Source organism: Cetorhinus maximus, chromosome 11 (assembly GCF_964194155.1).
Source record: "Cetorhinus maximus chromosome 11, sCetMax3.hap1.1, whole genome shotgun sequence".
In the NCBI taxonomy this organism is placed as follows: Eukaryota; Metazoa; Chordata; class Chondrichthyes; order Lamniformes; family Cetorhinidae; genus Cetorhinus; species Cetorhinus maximus.
The window spans coordinates 80,405,211-80,420,403 of NC_135889.1; the positions used below are offsets into that span (position 1 = coordinate 80,405,211).

The 15,193-nt window shown below is 40.4% G+C and overlaps 1 protein-coding gene across 1 annotated transcript in view; it reads right to left on the reverse strand.

The window, feature by feature from the left end:
- Positions 1–420: 420 nt before the first annotated feature.
- Positions 421–15,193, reverse strand: part of slc38a11 (solute carrier family 38 member 11) — a 99,423-nt gene continuing 84,650 nt past the window's right edge. The window contains exons 8-11 of the mRNA XM_078552314.1: positions 13,649–13,810; positions 11,175–11,287; positions 3,907–4,038; positions 421–1,011 (exon numbers count right to left, since the gene is read on the reverse strand). Of these exons, the coding sequence (XP_078408440.1) occupies positions 721–1,011; positions 3,907–4,038; positions 11,175–11,287; positions 13,649–13,810 (698 nt within the window). The 3' untranslated portion in view covers positions 421–720. The remainder of the gene's footprint in view (positions 1,012–3,906; positions 4,039–11,174; positions 11,288–13,648; positions 13,811–15,193) is intronic.

Sequence of the window (15,193 nt, forward strand, 5' to 3'; positions counted from 1 at the left end):
TGTTAGTTTGTAAATGTTTAGTGTATAGCAATAAAGCAACAGTATGTTGATTATTGTCTAATCAAGTTTTTCTCCCTTATGGGATAAACAGTTTCACAAAAGTCCACAGGATTGATCAACACATTCAATCTTATGCCGCTGGATTTTTTTGTGCTCAATGCTACGTTATCAGACAATACTGTATTACCTGCATGGAAACCCTTAAAGGCAGGGGTTACTGGATAGTTAGTGGTTGATTATCCTCTCCCTACTGCCGGGACACAGTTTCATTGTAATGCTTCTCCTATTTCTGAGCTGAGATCAGGTAGTTCAATGCAGATCAGGGATCAAACGAGGAACCTTTCTGGTATGTACCACTCAGTTACTCATGAAGTAAGCCCATTGAGTCACTGGTCTAGCTAATTAATAGTGAAGTACATTAGTTATAATCATTTATTGATGCATCCAAAGCAGTATCATTTTTTGAAACGATCAAACATTTACAGATTAATCAAAATTGTATAAGTTCAATTTGCTTCTCTTATAAATGGAGAAGCCAGTGTTTTCTTGCTTTAAATATTAACAATAAATAAATGCATTCAGCCACAAATAAATGGGTTGCAAACTTTGGAATGAAGTATGGGACATAATTTTACACTTGCTCAAAAGTAACAGCAAATTTGTTATAATGCAACAGAAATCAACATATGCCAATCAAACCACTGCACAGACTCTTATATTTTACAAGATGTTTGGAATGAACACTGGAGATCGACTGTTCAACTCATTGACAGAGTCTGTAATATTGTATATAGATGAATTTGAAGGCATGCAGTAAAACATCTCCTTTCCATGACTGCATTCTTGGGGAAACATGACAGCCATCACAAACCCAACAATCATCACCAATATACCAGTGATAAGGATCATACAAGGTTGAATGCTGTTCCAATGACACCATGACTCTTCGGAGAGTTTTAGATAGCATGCTGCTGGAATGATGAAAACCAACGGAGTAGCAGCAAGCACACCCTGTGAAAATAAAATGATAACATTGAAGGACTTTTTACTGAGTTTTTATAGTCAAAGCTCTTGTAACATCAGAGTGGTGGTTTTTAATTATTTTATTTATATTCCATTTTCAGTATCACTCCCTTTTTCCAATAATTAATATTTCTGGGGTTTTAGTTCATTTTGGGATTTTAGTGCAAAATAGGCAACCATGACCGTTTTTCACTCTGTCCAAATTTCTTTCTCATTGAAATCAGTGGAATGCAAAATGGGCAACCCATTTGCCATTGATCGTTTTGTATAATAGTCCAAGATTAATTTCTACCCCTGTGCCTCCATGTGTTATCCCCTGTTATCTATTTACATTAACAATTTGGATTTTGGAATCAAAAATACAATTTCTAAATTTGCGGATGACACCAAATTGGAGGATGGAGGGGGGCAACAGTTAATACTGAGAAGGACTGCAACAACTTACAGGATGACATTAATAAACTTGTAGGATGGGCAAATAATTGGCAAATAAAGTTCAACACAGATAAATGTGAGGTAGGAATTTTTGTAGGAAGAATAGGGAGGCTACTTTTGGAAGATGCAAGTCTAGGTGGGATAGAGGAACAAAGGGATCTTGGAGCACCAATATATCAATCTTTAAAAGTTGTGCCACAGTTTACCAAGGCCATAAAAAAACAAAACCAAGCGCTAGGCTTTATATCTAAGAGGATAGACAATGGCTTTGGTCATCCTAATATTCAACTGGAGGAAATTTTTGCTCATCCATCGGCTGTCAGACAAACAATGTGACAAATCCTAGGTAGTGGAGCGGTCAGGAGAGGTGGTGGTGAGGTAGAGCTGGTTATCATCTGTCTGAAACCTGAAGTGTTTCTGAATGATATTGCTGAGGGGCAGCATTCGCAGAAGAAACAGGAGGCGATCGAGGATAGATTCTTGACAGCTTCAGAGTTAATGGTGTAAGAGAAAAGGAGTCATTTCTGGGGATTTTCTGGCCATGACTGAATAAATAGGAATGGAAGTTGATAACAGCAATCCCAGCCAGTTGGAGGAGGAGAGGCACTGGAGGACGCTGGCATGGCCAACCTTTTCAAAGCCTAAAATCAAGTTGAGAAGGATGAGGTGGGGTAAGTTTATCATGCTCACAGTCCCGTCACTTTATTTGTGACTTTGATAATAGCTGTTTCAGTGCTGTGGCAAGGTGGAAACCTGATTGGAGGGATTCAGACATGATGTTGTGGGGAAAGCTGGGTGCAGATGAAGTGGCTAAGCTGATTGTAGTGACAGAAATTGATTTGATGACTCAAACTGCATGATCTTAGAGCTCCCATATACTGACTGTACTGTAATGCGTTAATAGAATAGATATGCAAATGAGTGATGTAGATTATGATATATCACTGACATCAGTAGTCATGTGCTAGACTCTTGGAAGAGAGGAAAGAACACACTGTGCTCAGGAGAGACATACCTACTCTGTAAACTGCCTTATATATGGTGTTAATAAACCAGTTTGAATCAAGTACCAGTCTGTCTAGGGGAGATAGGTCATGCATACCTGTAACCAAGACCACGCCAACAGTCCACAGGTCAGGGTAGCAGTACATAGCAGTAACTATGACAACAATAAGGATATTGAACATATAGATGAAGAAGCAATTGAGCAGGTCCACATGACTGACATGCTGTGGCAGTTCAAAGGCCAAAAGAGTGGGTGAGAGGATCTTAAAAATGAAGGATAGGTTGCTGGAAGCAGAAAGGAAGGCTAGACTCCAATCTGAATGGCAGCTGGAGAACAGTTAAGCTAAGTAGTAGTATAGGGTGACTGGATTTATGTTTGGGGAAGGAAAATGGCCGGATGCAATTAAGTGAAGCTGAGCAAGGCTGACCAAAAAGAAAAAATGGAACTGGAAGTTTTAGGCTTGGAATGCACAGGATTGGGGCAGTGTGTGACCTTAGATTACATGGACCAGTGGCTGATCTGCCCAGGATTGAGGCTGCTCTGAGAAAAGATAACTGAGGATCTGTTTCGAGAAGGAAACCTCCAGGCAGGAGGCAGTGTGGAGAGAAGGTCAGGGAAAGAACTAAAGCAAAGAGCAATGGTTCAGTTCAGAGTTAGAAATGGACAAGAGCAGAAGTTGGCATTTTGTTTGAAATCATTTAGCAGTAAAGTATGCAAGTACAGAAGTTATATTACTAGAATAGTGATCCAGAGAGCTGGACTAGTAATTCAAAGAAATTAGTTCAAATTCAATCATAGTGTTTTAGAATTTATGTTCAGTTTAAATAAAAAGTTGAGATCAGGAAAAGCAATCATGAAGTTGTTAGGTTGACAGAAAAATCAAACTGATTAGGGAAGGAAATTTGCCATCATTTTCTTGTCTCTCCTATATACGATTCCAGTCGCACCTTTGCCTTTTTCTTGTTGAATCTTAATTTGGCCACAAGTTAACCACCTCTATTTTGTAACTTGTATGTGTGTGTGTGTTTGTTTTGCGATAGTTACAATGTATGTTTACCTTTTTTAAATATTTGAATACCTTTACCTGGCTGTTTTTTAGAACAATAAAAACAAACTCCTTACTTGTTTAAACTCAAGAAAGCCTGTCTGACTGAGTTCTTGCAATCAGCAGATAAGCTGTTAAGTAAATACTGAATTGGCACATCCATCCTTATAAATTTTTTAAAACCTTGTTATGATCAACCAAGGAGTGGGAAGAAAGGGCAAGTCCTTGCACCCTTCCTCACCTGATCGTAACACAACATTGTAAGAGCACGTTCAACATATGGACTAAAGCAGTTGAAGAACAAGACCTTCTCAGGAATATGTAATAAATCCCAATCTTGACAGTGACCTCCATATCCCAAGAATGAATGACAAAAAAAAGGAATACTATTACTTACATTTAATTCCAAAACTATTCCAAGGCATTCAAATGCTAATGAAATGCCTGTGGCTGCGGCAACAATGCAGACTGTCACAATAATATGAAAAATTGTTGACAGGGTCCCACCGAAAAATAAGTTTCCAATAACCTGTAGACGAAAGACAATTCTGTGACCCCTGACTAAATGATTAAAAGCATTTTTGTTCTGATTTTTACAAAAATGCATTTTTTTTAAAAGGTCCAGATATGTACACAACATGTTACATCAAATCTAATGAGAAAATATTTAAAAGTTTATCTGATTCTTTGGCAGTCAAAATATCCAATTAATTTTAATTGTTACTATTTCAGATTCCTCCAAAACATTTTTTAATTTAATGATTAATGAGGTTTAAACTCTGCTGCAGACTGTAGGGAACCTTCACATATGCTAATCATTCTTAATTTATAATTTTCAATCATAAAGTTTCATATTATACAAAGTCAAAAGCAAATGCTTAAGTATTCACATTACAATATGGATACACATGATTCTAGTGGTAGGGTCTGGTACATAAAGGGTTAATACGGGAATGAGTACAGTACTGCCCACACAGTGATGTAAGAAGACACATGATCCAGAGCCAGGGTCGGCGTAGAGATGGACAGAGATGGGTAAAGACCTAGACTAGAGTCAGCTCTGTACCTGTACCCTCCAGTGTAAATATGTACATAGTTATGAGTTGTTAATAAAAACTTGCTGTCAACATACTCTAGACCACGAAGCCTACTTCATGGTGTCCGAAGCAGGATTCTTTGTGGTGTCAGCATCAGGGTCAAAACCCTCATCCTCACAAGAATGCAGAGAAACTAAGGAATAGGACACCTTCAACAGATTCTGCACTCAACCTGACTCCCAACTGAAGCTACAGACGCTGAAAAAACTCACCAGAAAAAGCTCCAGAGACGGAAGCAAACAAGAGAAGGTAGAAGTTTTACTCAAACAGAAAACTCCAGCTTCAGCAAGCAGAGCTCACAGCCTGCATGCATGTGATAAAATTTGTAACTTCCAGACCAGCTAGTCCCGAGACACCTGTTTTAAGTCATTCTGTCAGAATCGCTGTTTGAAAGCAACTCGCCGCTAAACCCACTCCCAAATTCCGAATCGGAAACAAGCCCACTGTTCTTTTCCAAGAGTCCCGACTCATAATGTGATACCACTGAATGAATTAAGTCAGCAGCCAGCCAACTTACAGCGCCATTGCAGTCCCTTCTTCTTCAGGCCGAAGCACTCCGTCGCCATTTTGAAAAGCCCACCAAAAACCAGTAAGTGTGGGAGGATCCTTTGTTCAGCAGTAACTGGCAACGTCATCTTGGAAGCCTGTAATCTCTCAAAGCTGTGCCCGCATTTTTAAAATCATCAAAAATGGATTGCAATTCCATAGCTTTGGCCCAGTACAGTCACACAACAGGAACTTTGGAGGAGAAGATTTTTAAGACACAGCGTTGCTGTAGGTCTGAGTAAAATATCAGAGGCAGAACAAGTTATTACACTTCTTTACTTGATTGGGCCAATAGCAGATGACACCGTTGCATGACAAGCTTTTGATGATTCATCTGCCAAAATTGATGATGTTTTCAAATCTTTCAACTTGAGATCCAATAAAATACTGGAGAGAGCTAATTTAATAAGAGTCCAGCCTCCTGGGCAACCTGTTGTTTCCTTCATTAACGACCTCTATAGGATGGCATAAGGATGTGAATATGGCGATTTAAAGTCTGAGCTCATCCGAGACAGAATCATGGTGGGTCTTGCAGACAATCGCTCTCTGACCACCTACAAAATAAAGATAATTTACTTTCGACGAGGCTATCCAGCTAGCTAGGCTGTCTGAGCTACATAAACAACATAGGACCATCCTAAGGGGAGAGAACACTTCATAGGGCTAAAACCAACCCTCAGTCCACTACATCAAATCACAAAAATTCAGGGACCACCCAAGTCAGGAAAAACAACTACTGAACCGCCCAGCAGAGCAACTTTGCCAGTGCTGCAGTGTGAAGCGCCCTCACAGGGAAGATGTGTCCTGCGAGTACTGCCCAATGCTTCCACTGCAAGCGATAAGGACATTTTGGTAAACTGTGCAAGTCAAACCCCAGCACTGCACAAACATCCCAAACATCATCCACGAGGTGAGACCAAAGGCCCAGAAGACACACAGCCATTCTTCTTTGGGAACATCAGAAAATGCAGTTCTTCATTTTGGAATGTGGACAGCCTGGTAAATGGTCATCTAGCAAGTTTTAATTAGATTCAGGTGCCAGCATGACAGCCCTGTCAGACAAGGAACGATGGTTCCAAGGCCTTTGGATTCTAACGACAGACATACTCCACGTTATGGAGCTGGGTGAGTCCGACTCCTGGTCCTCAGCATGATCCTTAAACCCCTGAGGTATGGTGACAAACAAATCTTTGAGCTGATGTATGTCATCCGCAATCAGCCTTTCTCGCTTCTGAGCAGAGGTGCCTGCGTAGCCCTCGATCTTCTCCAGCCTGCGGAAGATGCCAAGACTACCGCAGTCATTAGTGGGCTAGAACAGCATGGTGCTGAGTCCTCAGACACTAAAGAGTATTCAGACTCTGATTTCACCTGTGATCTTGCTTCTCTTTTTGCGGAGCAGGTTTGTCCATCATTCCAGGTCCTGGAAAGTCCCCAGTGGTCAGACAATGTTACCACAAATGAGATTACCATAGCACCTCCAGTGTAACTGGTACCAGAGAAGGATCAACAGTCTAAGAAACCCCTACCTCCAATTAAGATTACAGTCAGTAGACACACCAACTACTGTGCACACACACCAACTTCCAGCCAGCGTGCCCAAACCACAAGGCATGCTGGTAGCAGTTGCGCATCATCAACAACAAAAATCAGAGGTGAGCATGCTACTCAACCTTCTTGCTACAGGATCACTCTTCCTCAACCTCCGAGCTTCCAGACGGCCTAAACGGAGAAGGAAGAAGAAAAAATACTGCCAAGCAAACGAATGCCATTTTTGACTACCTCACATGAAATGGTCTAGAGTAACAACAACCATGCACTGCAAAACCAGCCTGACAAACCAGGCCTCGTTTAACATCAAGCAATGGAAGAAACAGATGAAACCATATCCAAATGCCAGTCCAACCTCCAAGCCAACGACCAGAACAAGCAACACCAGAGCATACTACTCTCCCGAAAGGACAGCGAACGAGATGTGGAAGGATTATAAGGACTCCAGACCGATTGAACCTCTGACTTCAAGGACCTCAAGGGAGGACATGGAGTAGTGAGGATGCTAATGTTGTTAATGTTAATACTGTAATAGCAATAATGTTAGAATAGCATCAAGGTTGTAACAATAATGTTAATGCACAAGACTTATAACAATGTAAGACTTGAAGTAAACTAAAGTAACACTATCTATGAGATAAAGAATTGGGAGATGTAGGAGTAGAGTCTGGTACATAAAGGGTTAATGTGGTACTGAGTACAATATTACAGTGATGTAAGAAGGCACATAACCCAGAGCCATGGTCAGTCTAGAGATGGATAGAGTTGGGTAAAGGCCTAGACTGGAGTCAATCCATACTTGCACCCTTTACTGTAAATATGTACATAGTAATGAGGCATTAATAAAGATTTGCTATTAACATACTCTAGACTATGAAGCCTTCTTCATGGTGCCCAAAGAAGGATTCTTCAATCATCGAATGAATAACCTTAGCTTGTGAGCTGCAGGTCAGAAGAATGGCAGACATCTTCAAGCTCAAAATCCTTAATCAAAAAGGCATAGACCATCTGGATCTCCATTATATATGTACTGATTGATTATAAAATTGTGTTTCTAGAAGTCTAGCTTGCATTGTGAACTATAAAGGTTACATAAAGTTCTGGGTTAAAATTCCTGTCAGGGCACACAGCCTCCATCTGTTGGCTATAAGGGATATGAAGTAAGAATTCAGTTTCAGTTTCCTGCAGTCCCCTTTAAACAAATTCTTTGCATCCCCAACACCACGTGGTAAGCTGTGAAAGGAGAGAACTGATGACATGTGAAACCACCACAACTACCTTATTTGCTTGCAGTCACTAAACTTTGGGTTGGTGTTTTGAGCACTGAGATAACTGCTAGTGGAATCAGGGAATAACACAAATAAGGGACTAGGACTGTGTCCACAAAAAAATACCCAAAAAGCAAGAGAAGTAAGCTCAAACAGTTGATGTCACATAAACTGCAACACAAGTCATATTACAGCATGGGAGCATACAGTTTCGTATTCACTAGCCTCTTTACTGTTAGTATTCAAGAACTATGGAAACTTTTGCTGTATTTATTACGTTTTTTATGGTAGGGAATCCAGTTAATGAGATTATTTTCAAACACTCAAATAGCAGGAACTGAATACAGGGTACAAAATTCTATCGAAGACTGTACACCAAGAGTGCATGGGTTTAGACTTTCTCTGCTGTGACATTCTAAATAAAACGTTAATTTGCCTGAGTCATCACTTATGTGTTGTGCACTTATTGTTGAGTTTGTTTGATATATAAAGATATCAGAAACAGAAGAATGAAAGCAATGAAATTAGTTTCACATAATTCAATCAGAGAGTTTTGATTTTTTTCATAAACCCAATCACAGTGTGATTAAACAACAACTTGCACTGATACAGCACCTTTAACATAGTAAAACATTTCACAGGAGTGTTATGAAACAATACATAACACTGAGCCACATCAGGAGATTTCTAAAATTCATTTGTGGGATGTCAGCATCAATGGCAAGTCCAGCATTTATTGCCCATCCCTAACTGCCCTTGAGAAGCTGTGAGTGAGCTGCCTTCTTGAACTGCTGCAGTGGATATGGTGCATGTACACCCATAATGCTGTTAGGGAATTCCAAGATTATGACCTAGCAATGGTGAAGAAATGATGATATGGTTCCAAGTCAGAAAGGTATATGATTTGGAGGTGAACTTCTAGGCGGTGGTATTCCCATGCCATTCTTGTTCTTCTAGATGGTAGGGGTCATAGGTTTGGAAAGTGCTGTTGAATGATCCTTCGCAAGTTGCTGTAGTGAATCGTGTAGATGGTACACACATTGCAATCACTGTGCACAAGTGTTAGAGGTCGTGAATGTTAAGGCAGTGGATGGAGTGCCAATCAAGCAGGCTGCTCTGTCTTGGATGGTGTCGAGCTTCTTGAGTTTTGTTGGAACTGCACTCATCCAGACAAGTGGAAAGTATCCCATCATACTCCTGACTTGTGCCTTGTAGACAGTAGACAGGCTTTGCAGAGTCAGGAAGTGAGTTCCCTGCTCTTATAGTCACAACATTTATATGGCGGTTAAGTTTCTGGTCAATAGTGTTGATGGTGGGGAATTTATTGATGGTAATGCCATTGAATATCAAGGAGAGAGTGTTAGATTCTCTCTTGTTGGAGACTGACATTGACTGGCACTTCTGTGGGCTGAATGTTACTTCCCACTTGTCAGTGCAGCCCTGGATGTTGTCCAGTCTTGCTACATGCAGGCACAGAATACTTCAGCATCTGAGGAATTCCAAATGGCATTGAACACTGTACAATCATCAGCAAACAACCACATTAATGATCTTATCTTCAAGGGAAGGTCATTGGTGAAGCAGCTGTTGATGGTTGGACCTAGGACACTGCCCTGAGGAATGCTTGCATTGATGTCTTGGAGATGAGATGATTGGCCTCCAATAACCATAACCAATTTATTTTCTGCTAGGTATGATTCCAACCCGGGGAGAGTTTTCTTCATGATTCCCATTGACTTCAGGTTTGTTAAGGCTCCTTGATGCCACACAGTCAAGTGCTACCTTGATGATGTTGTGATGTGAGGTGCATGTACCTTTAAGAGAGCGTACCTTAAATTGCTGTCAATCAATACCACCTCAACAGGATGTGATATGTTAGAACCATGTCTTGTATTCAGTCTGCAAGCAGCAGCATTAGGAGTCAGATGCATATACTTAACCTCTAGTTAACTCTATCTGTATGTAGTCTTATCTTAAAATCAAGAAGCCATATCACTATTTCACCAATCCTTATCGTGATTGGTATGTTTACATCAAATAGAGAAGAACATAACATCACACTCGGACAAATGCTGCCTTGATGTCAACTCTCTCCTCACTTCTTGAATTCAGTTCTTTTGTCCATATTTGAATCAAGGTTGTAATGAGATCTGGAGCCAAGTGGCCCTGGTGGAGCCCAAACTGAGCATTGGTGAAAAGGTTATTCCTGCATAAATGCAACTTTGTAACATTGTAAAAGACACCTTCTATTACTTTGCTGATGATTGAGAGTAGATTGATTGGACTGAAGTTGGCTAGGTTAGATTTGTCCTGCTTTTTGCAGACAGGATATACTTAGACAATGTTCCATTTGTTTGGTAGATGCCAATGTTGTAACTGTACTGAGGCAGTTTGGCTAGGGATGTAGCTTCAGTACTATAGCCAAAAATGTCAGGGCCAAAGAGGTAGGCTTTGTGGGGATATAAAGGAAAAGAGAGAGGCCTAAATTGTGGAAATTTGAGTCTGGGGACTAGGCAGCTGAAGGCACATGGTGGAGCGATAAAAATTGGGGAGGCACAGCAAGGCGGAATTTAAAGATCAGGGAAGCTTATGGAGGGACGGAAAGATGAGGTCATGGAGGGATTTAAAAATAAGAATGATAATTTTAAAATCAAAGCACTGCTTGACCAAGAGCCAATGTCGGTCAGCAAGCACAAGGGTAATAGATGAATGGAACTTGGTCAGGAATAGTCAAGTCAAAAAGTAACAAAACATGAATGAAAGTTTCAGTAACGAATGCACAAAAGTATGGGTGGAGTCAGGTGATATTATGGAGGTGGAAGTATGTGGCCTTGTATTTCATGGCAGCATTGATTATGGCCTTTTAACTACATCAACACTTTTTTTTGTTATCTTAAAAATGTATAAAATGGCATGAACAAAATTAGATATTTTGAGGACAGCATTAATGACAATTAGATACAGTTTAAGTTCTACATTAAGTAAGAATATAACTATATTTTATGCTGCAGGAGGATAACCATATGTCTCCAATTTTCTACCCTATGTATAAATTCAAATTCTGTTTCTCATTATAATGAGGTAAAAGGAAAAGCATTGTATATTACTAAGTTAACTTTGAAAAGTTTATCAACACCAAGGTGCACAGTAAAATCAAACATTCCCAAAGTAGTTTTACAATTACATTTACTCAAAAATTAACTTACCTCACGAGTAACAAAGCATTCAATTGGAAAAGTCAAAATAATGGTTATTCCATATAGAAACCTTCCAGCAGTAACCCAATTATCATCTTTGCAATAATTTTCAAATAGATCTCCTGGTTAAAAAGACACCAAAAAATTCTAGGTTGATTTTCATGCTATTAAAAATATTAAAAGCACCAACACTTTCCCTCACAAAATATATGCTCTCACTCTGAAGTAACTCATTGTATTAAAAAAAATATTTTCATGGAAAGAAATAAGATTATGCAGATTTCTGTATTAAATTCTCTTTATAATTTCCAATCATCTCTGGACTTACAGAATTCACAATGTTATAAAATTACCTTGATATAGTATAGAGAAACATTTTGACGAGCATCTGGGTTTGGTTGCAGATGGGGGATTAAAACTGGGAAAAATATCGACGTGTCAAGGAGCCAGCTCCAACCTGCCAACTTCTGCATTCAACTCAAGCACGTTAGGCTGCATGCATGGGGAGAGGCGGATTGCCATTTAACATATGTTAATTAGCAATATTAGCACACACTAGAAAGAACTACCTAAGGGAGCAATCTCAAGTAGTGGCATTGTTTCCTTCAAACAGCAAATACAGGCAACTAAGGACAAAAGGCAAGCTAAAAGACCAGCAAAATAATAAATTCATCCTTGCCCACACTGTAGAAAGCCAGGTATGTATGCAACCAGGCTCCATAGCCATATTAGAACACACAACAGATACTTTAGCTAGGACTTTCCGGTCCTGCCTGCTGTGGGACCGGAAATTTCCGGCTGAAATCAACGGACCTTTGGCTGGTCTGTCAAATTTTCCGTCCCACCCTCGACGACTCCCACCACAGGCAGGACTGGAAAATCCTGGCCTTTAACTGTGGCTCCACCAAAGAAGAAGCTTGAAAGAAGTTCATCTGAATACTTTAACCGTGGCTCAATTAGATTTGTTTCAGAATCACAGTTTGCGATGTGAAGACTTGCAGAACTGTTTGGCCCAAAATGAAAGAAATACCCCTGTACATGCTAGCATTCTAGGAGTTAACTAGTCATGGTTGCACCAGGCTCTCAAATATGAACAAATAAATAATGCAGGGCTAACAATGGTTGCCAAAGTTTTTTTTTGATCTCCCTCACCCTTCCTAATCCCTTCTTCCTATTGGGCAGAATTTTTACCTCAGCGGGCAGGTGCTCAAGCGTAAAATGACGCATGTTGATGTCAGGTGAGCGTCCCAACGTCAATGCGCAGCCGCGTGATATTTCGGTGGGCAGGTGCGTGCGCGTGAGAATTGGCAGCTAGCCCACCAACAATTAAAAGGCCTGTTAACGCCATTAACAAGGTAATTGAAACAAACTTTTCGCTGCCCGCCCAACCTCACGGTTGGCGGACAGGAGAAAAGGCCAAACGGCCTTTGCACTTTATTGGAAACCTCATCCAAGGGCGGGGTGAGGTTTTCAACATCAAAATGAAATAACATTTTTAAAATTTCATTTATAACATATCCCTACTCATGTGACATGAGTCACATGAGGGGACATGTTTTATAACATTATTAAAATCTTTTTTTTTTAAACTCCTCATCTCCCCGAGGCAGATCTGTGCCTCAGGGAGATTTTCAAGCACACACTCCCGCTCGCCCTCTTCACCATTACCCCCGCCCCTCCCCCCACCCCTCCCGCACAGGCAGCACCGAGCGCTGCTGCTCGCGGTTCATGCTGGGCTGGCCTTTATTGGCCCGCCAGTGTGAAATCGCGGTCCAGCCCCGATTGCGGGCGGCAATTGGCTTCCAGACAAGCCCCGCCCGCCCCTGCCGAGCCCGCCCGACAAGGACAAGAGTCTGCCCATTATCTTTTCTTCTGTAAACACTTTTTGGGAAAATTTATCTCTCAATCATGTCCCCCTTCCCACCCATTTTATTCTAATTTGAGCTGTCTTGCCTTTGCCACTACTATTTTTTTGTGTCTACCAACTTTTTACAGCTTTTTCAGCATTTTGAGTGGTTTTTGAGCCATTGACTAATTCATTAGCTGCATATGTCCTTTCATCCCCTTTGGTTAACCACTTGACTCACTTCTTCCATTTCCTCTTTTTTAAAATTATTAGTCTGACAGTTTTTTTCTCCACTTACAGTGTGTACAGATAGTTGAAATAAATATTAATTTAGACTGCTGGACCACTGGGTCATTATCAATATCTGAACATTAACCCAGACTCATAAAGGAAAAAAAAATGAAGATCATTTTCAACTTTTGCACCAGTAATTCCTGCAGGGGCTCCCATAATCTCCCTTGGCAACTTCCGTGGAAAATTGGTGGAAACCCAAGAGAAGTGAGTGTAAATGGCCATTTATACTCTTTCTCCAGGGTTTCTTTAGCCAGTGTTCTGTTGAACTTATGGCAATAGAGCGGGAAACTTCTGCAGAAATTCTGCCCCTCGTACTTTTACTTAAGTTAACTTGCTTCCTTACCTTGTGTATACCCTGTGAATGTTGCATATCCACATACAGCAAAGCTCATACTGATAAACAGGGCAAATAACACTGACACATGAGTGATACGAGACCAGTTGTTTATTGTTGGCTGTTCCAGCGATCCATAAATTAAAAAACTGTTGTGGTGACAAACAAAAGCTGAAAGTACAGGATAAGATGTCAATTAATATTATGCAGTTTCTTATTATGGACAAACAAACATTTTTTTTTAGTCGCTTGTAAGAGGCATTTAACTTTGCTTTTTCCGATGGGAAGTTGCTAGAAGAATGTTATTTTCCAGAGGTAATGCAGTAAAATAGATCTTTATTGCTTTGGGTTAGATTTTTTTTGCCAATTGGCTATGAATGGGTGGAAAACCCACCACACTAAGAAAGTTTTACTTTACTTAAGCTTCAAAATTCTATTTATTATTTTCCGACTCATCTGATGTCCATTAAGAATGAATACAATTTAGTGTCTTACTGAAATAGTAGAATATTTTATTCCCTCCATTTAGAAGTCAGCAGTATGATGGAGACAACACGGTCAGAGGAACTCCAATTTTATTAACATCTGATGGACTTTGGCTATCGATTTATATAAATCAAAGGCAACTGCACACTTTGGTGGAAGAAAGCTTCAAATCACACTTAATGTGAAGGAAACGAAATGCAGTATGAAAACAATATAGGATACTTTATTTCTGAGAACGAATAGCACTTTCTGAGCGTACAGAAATCAGGAAAATTAAAAATGTTGAATACACAGAAAATTTCCAGTTGAAAATATTCTCCTCAATGATAATTATTTTCAAGAAAATAATAAAATATATAAAAAGGACTGCTTGGCTTATCAAGGCTGCTCTTTCCAATAAATCAAATACAATCTGCACTGACATGGAAACTTCCATTGTTATTTGATGTCCCAAGGGATGGCAACAATAATCAACTTTCTCAAATATAACTTTGAAATTTACCCTTGACCTCTCTACCAAAGATACTCAAAATATGGTCATCAAGTGGTCATGGCTATGGGCGGAATTTTCCGGTCCCGCCAACGGCGTGATTCATGGCGGGCGGGAGCAGAAAATTCGGAGTGAGGCCAAAAGTCGGATTAATGGCAGTGGAAAAACAAGTCAGGATGATGGCGGGTTGGCTTCCTCGCTAATCCAAGTCGGGAATGCCATTTGCATGCATTGGCATGTAATGAATATTCATTAAAAACGCAACTTGTCAGAATCATGCTCCCCCTCCCAATTACATGCCATGCCAGTGGGAAATTAGACCGGTCTAAATTACGACTAAATATAAGTGGCTTGCAGCGATTCATCCTTCCATCACTCATGACTTTGAGGTGTGCTGCGAGTCTCAGGCAAGGCTGCATTCTAAAACAGACCTGCATGGCAACTGAGGGTGAGGGTGCGAGGGTGGAGATGGCAGAGATATGGGCCAGAAACTTACCTATGTCGGGCGGGCGCAGAGCCGACCTCCGTCTGCGATCAGTTGCGTGCCGCCATTTTACGTGGGCGGGCCAATTAAGGCC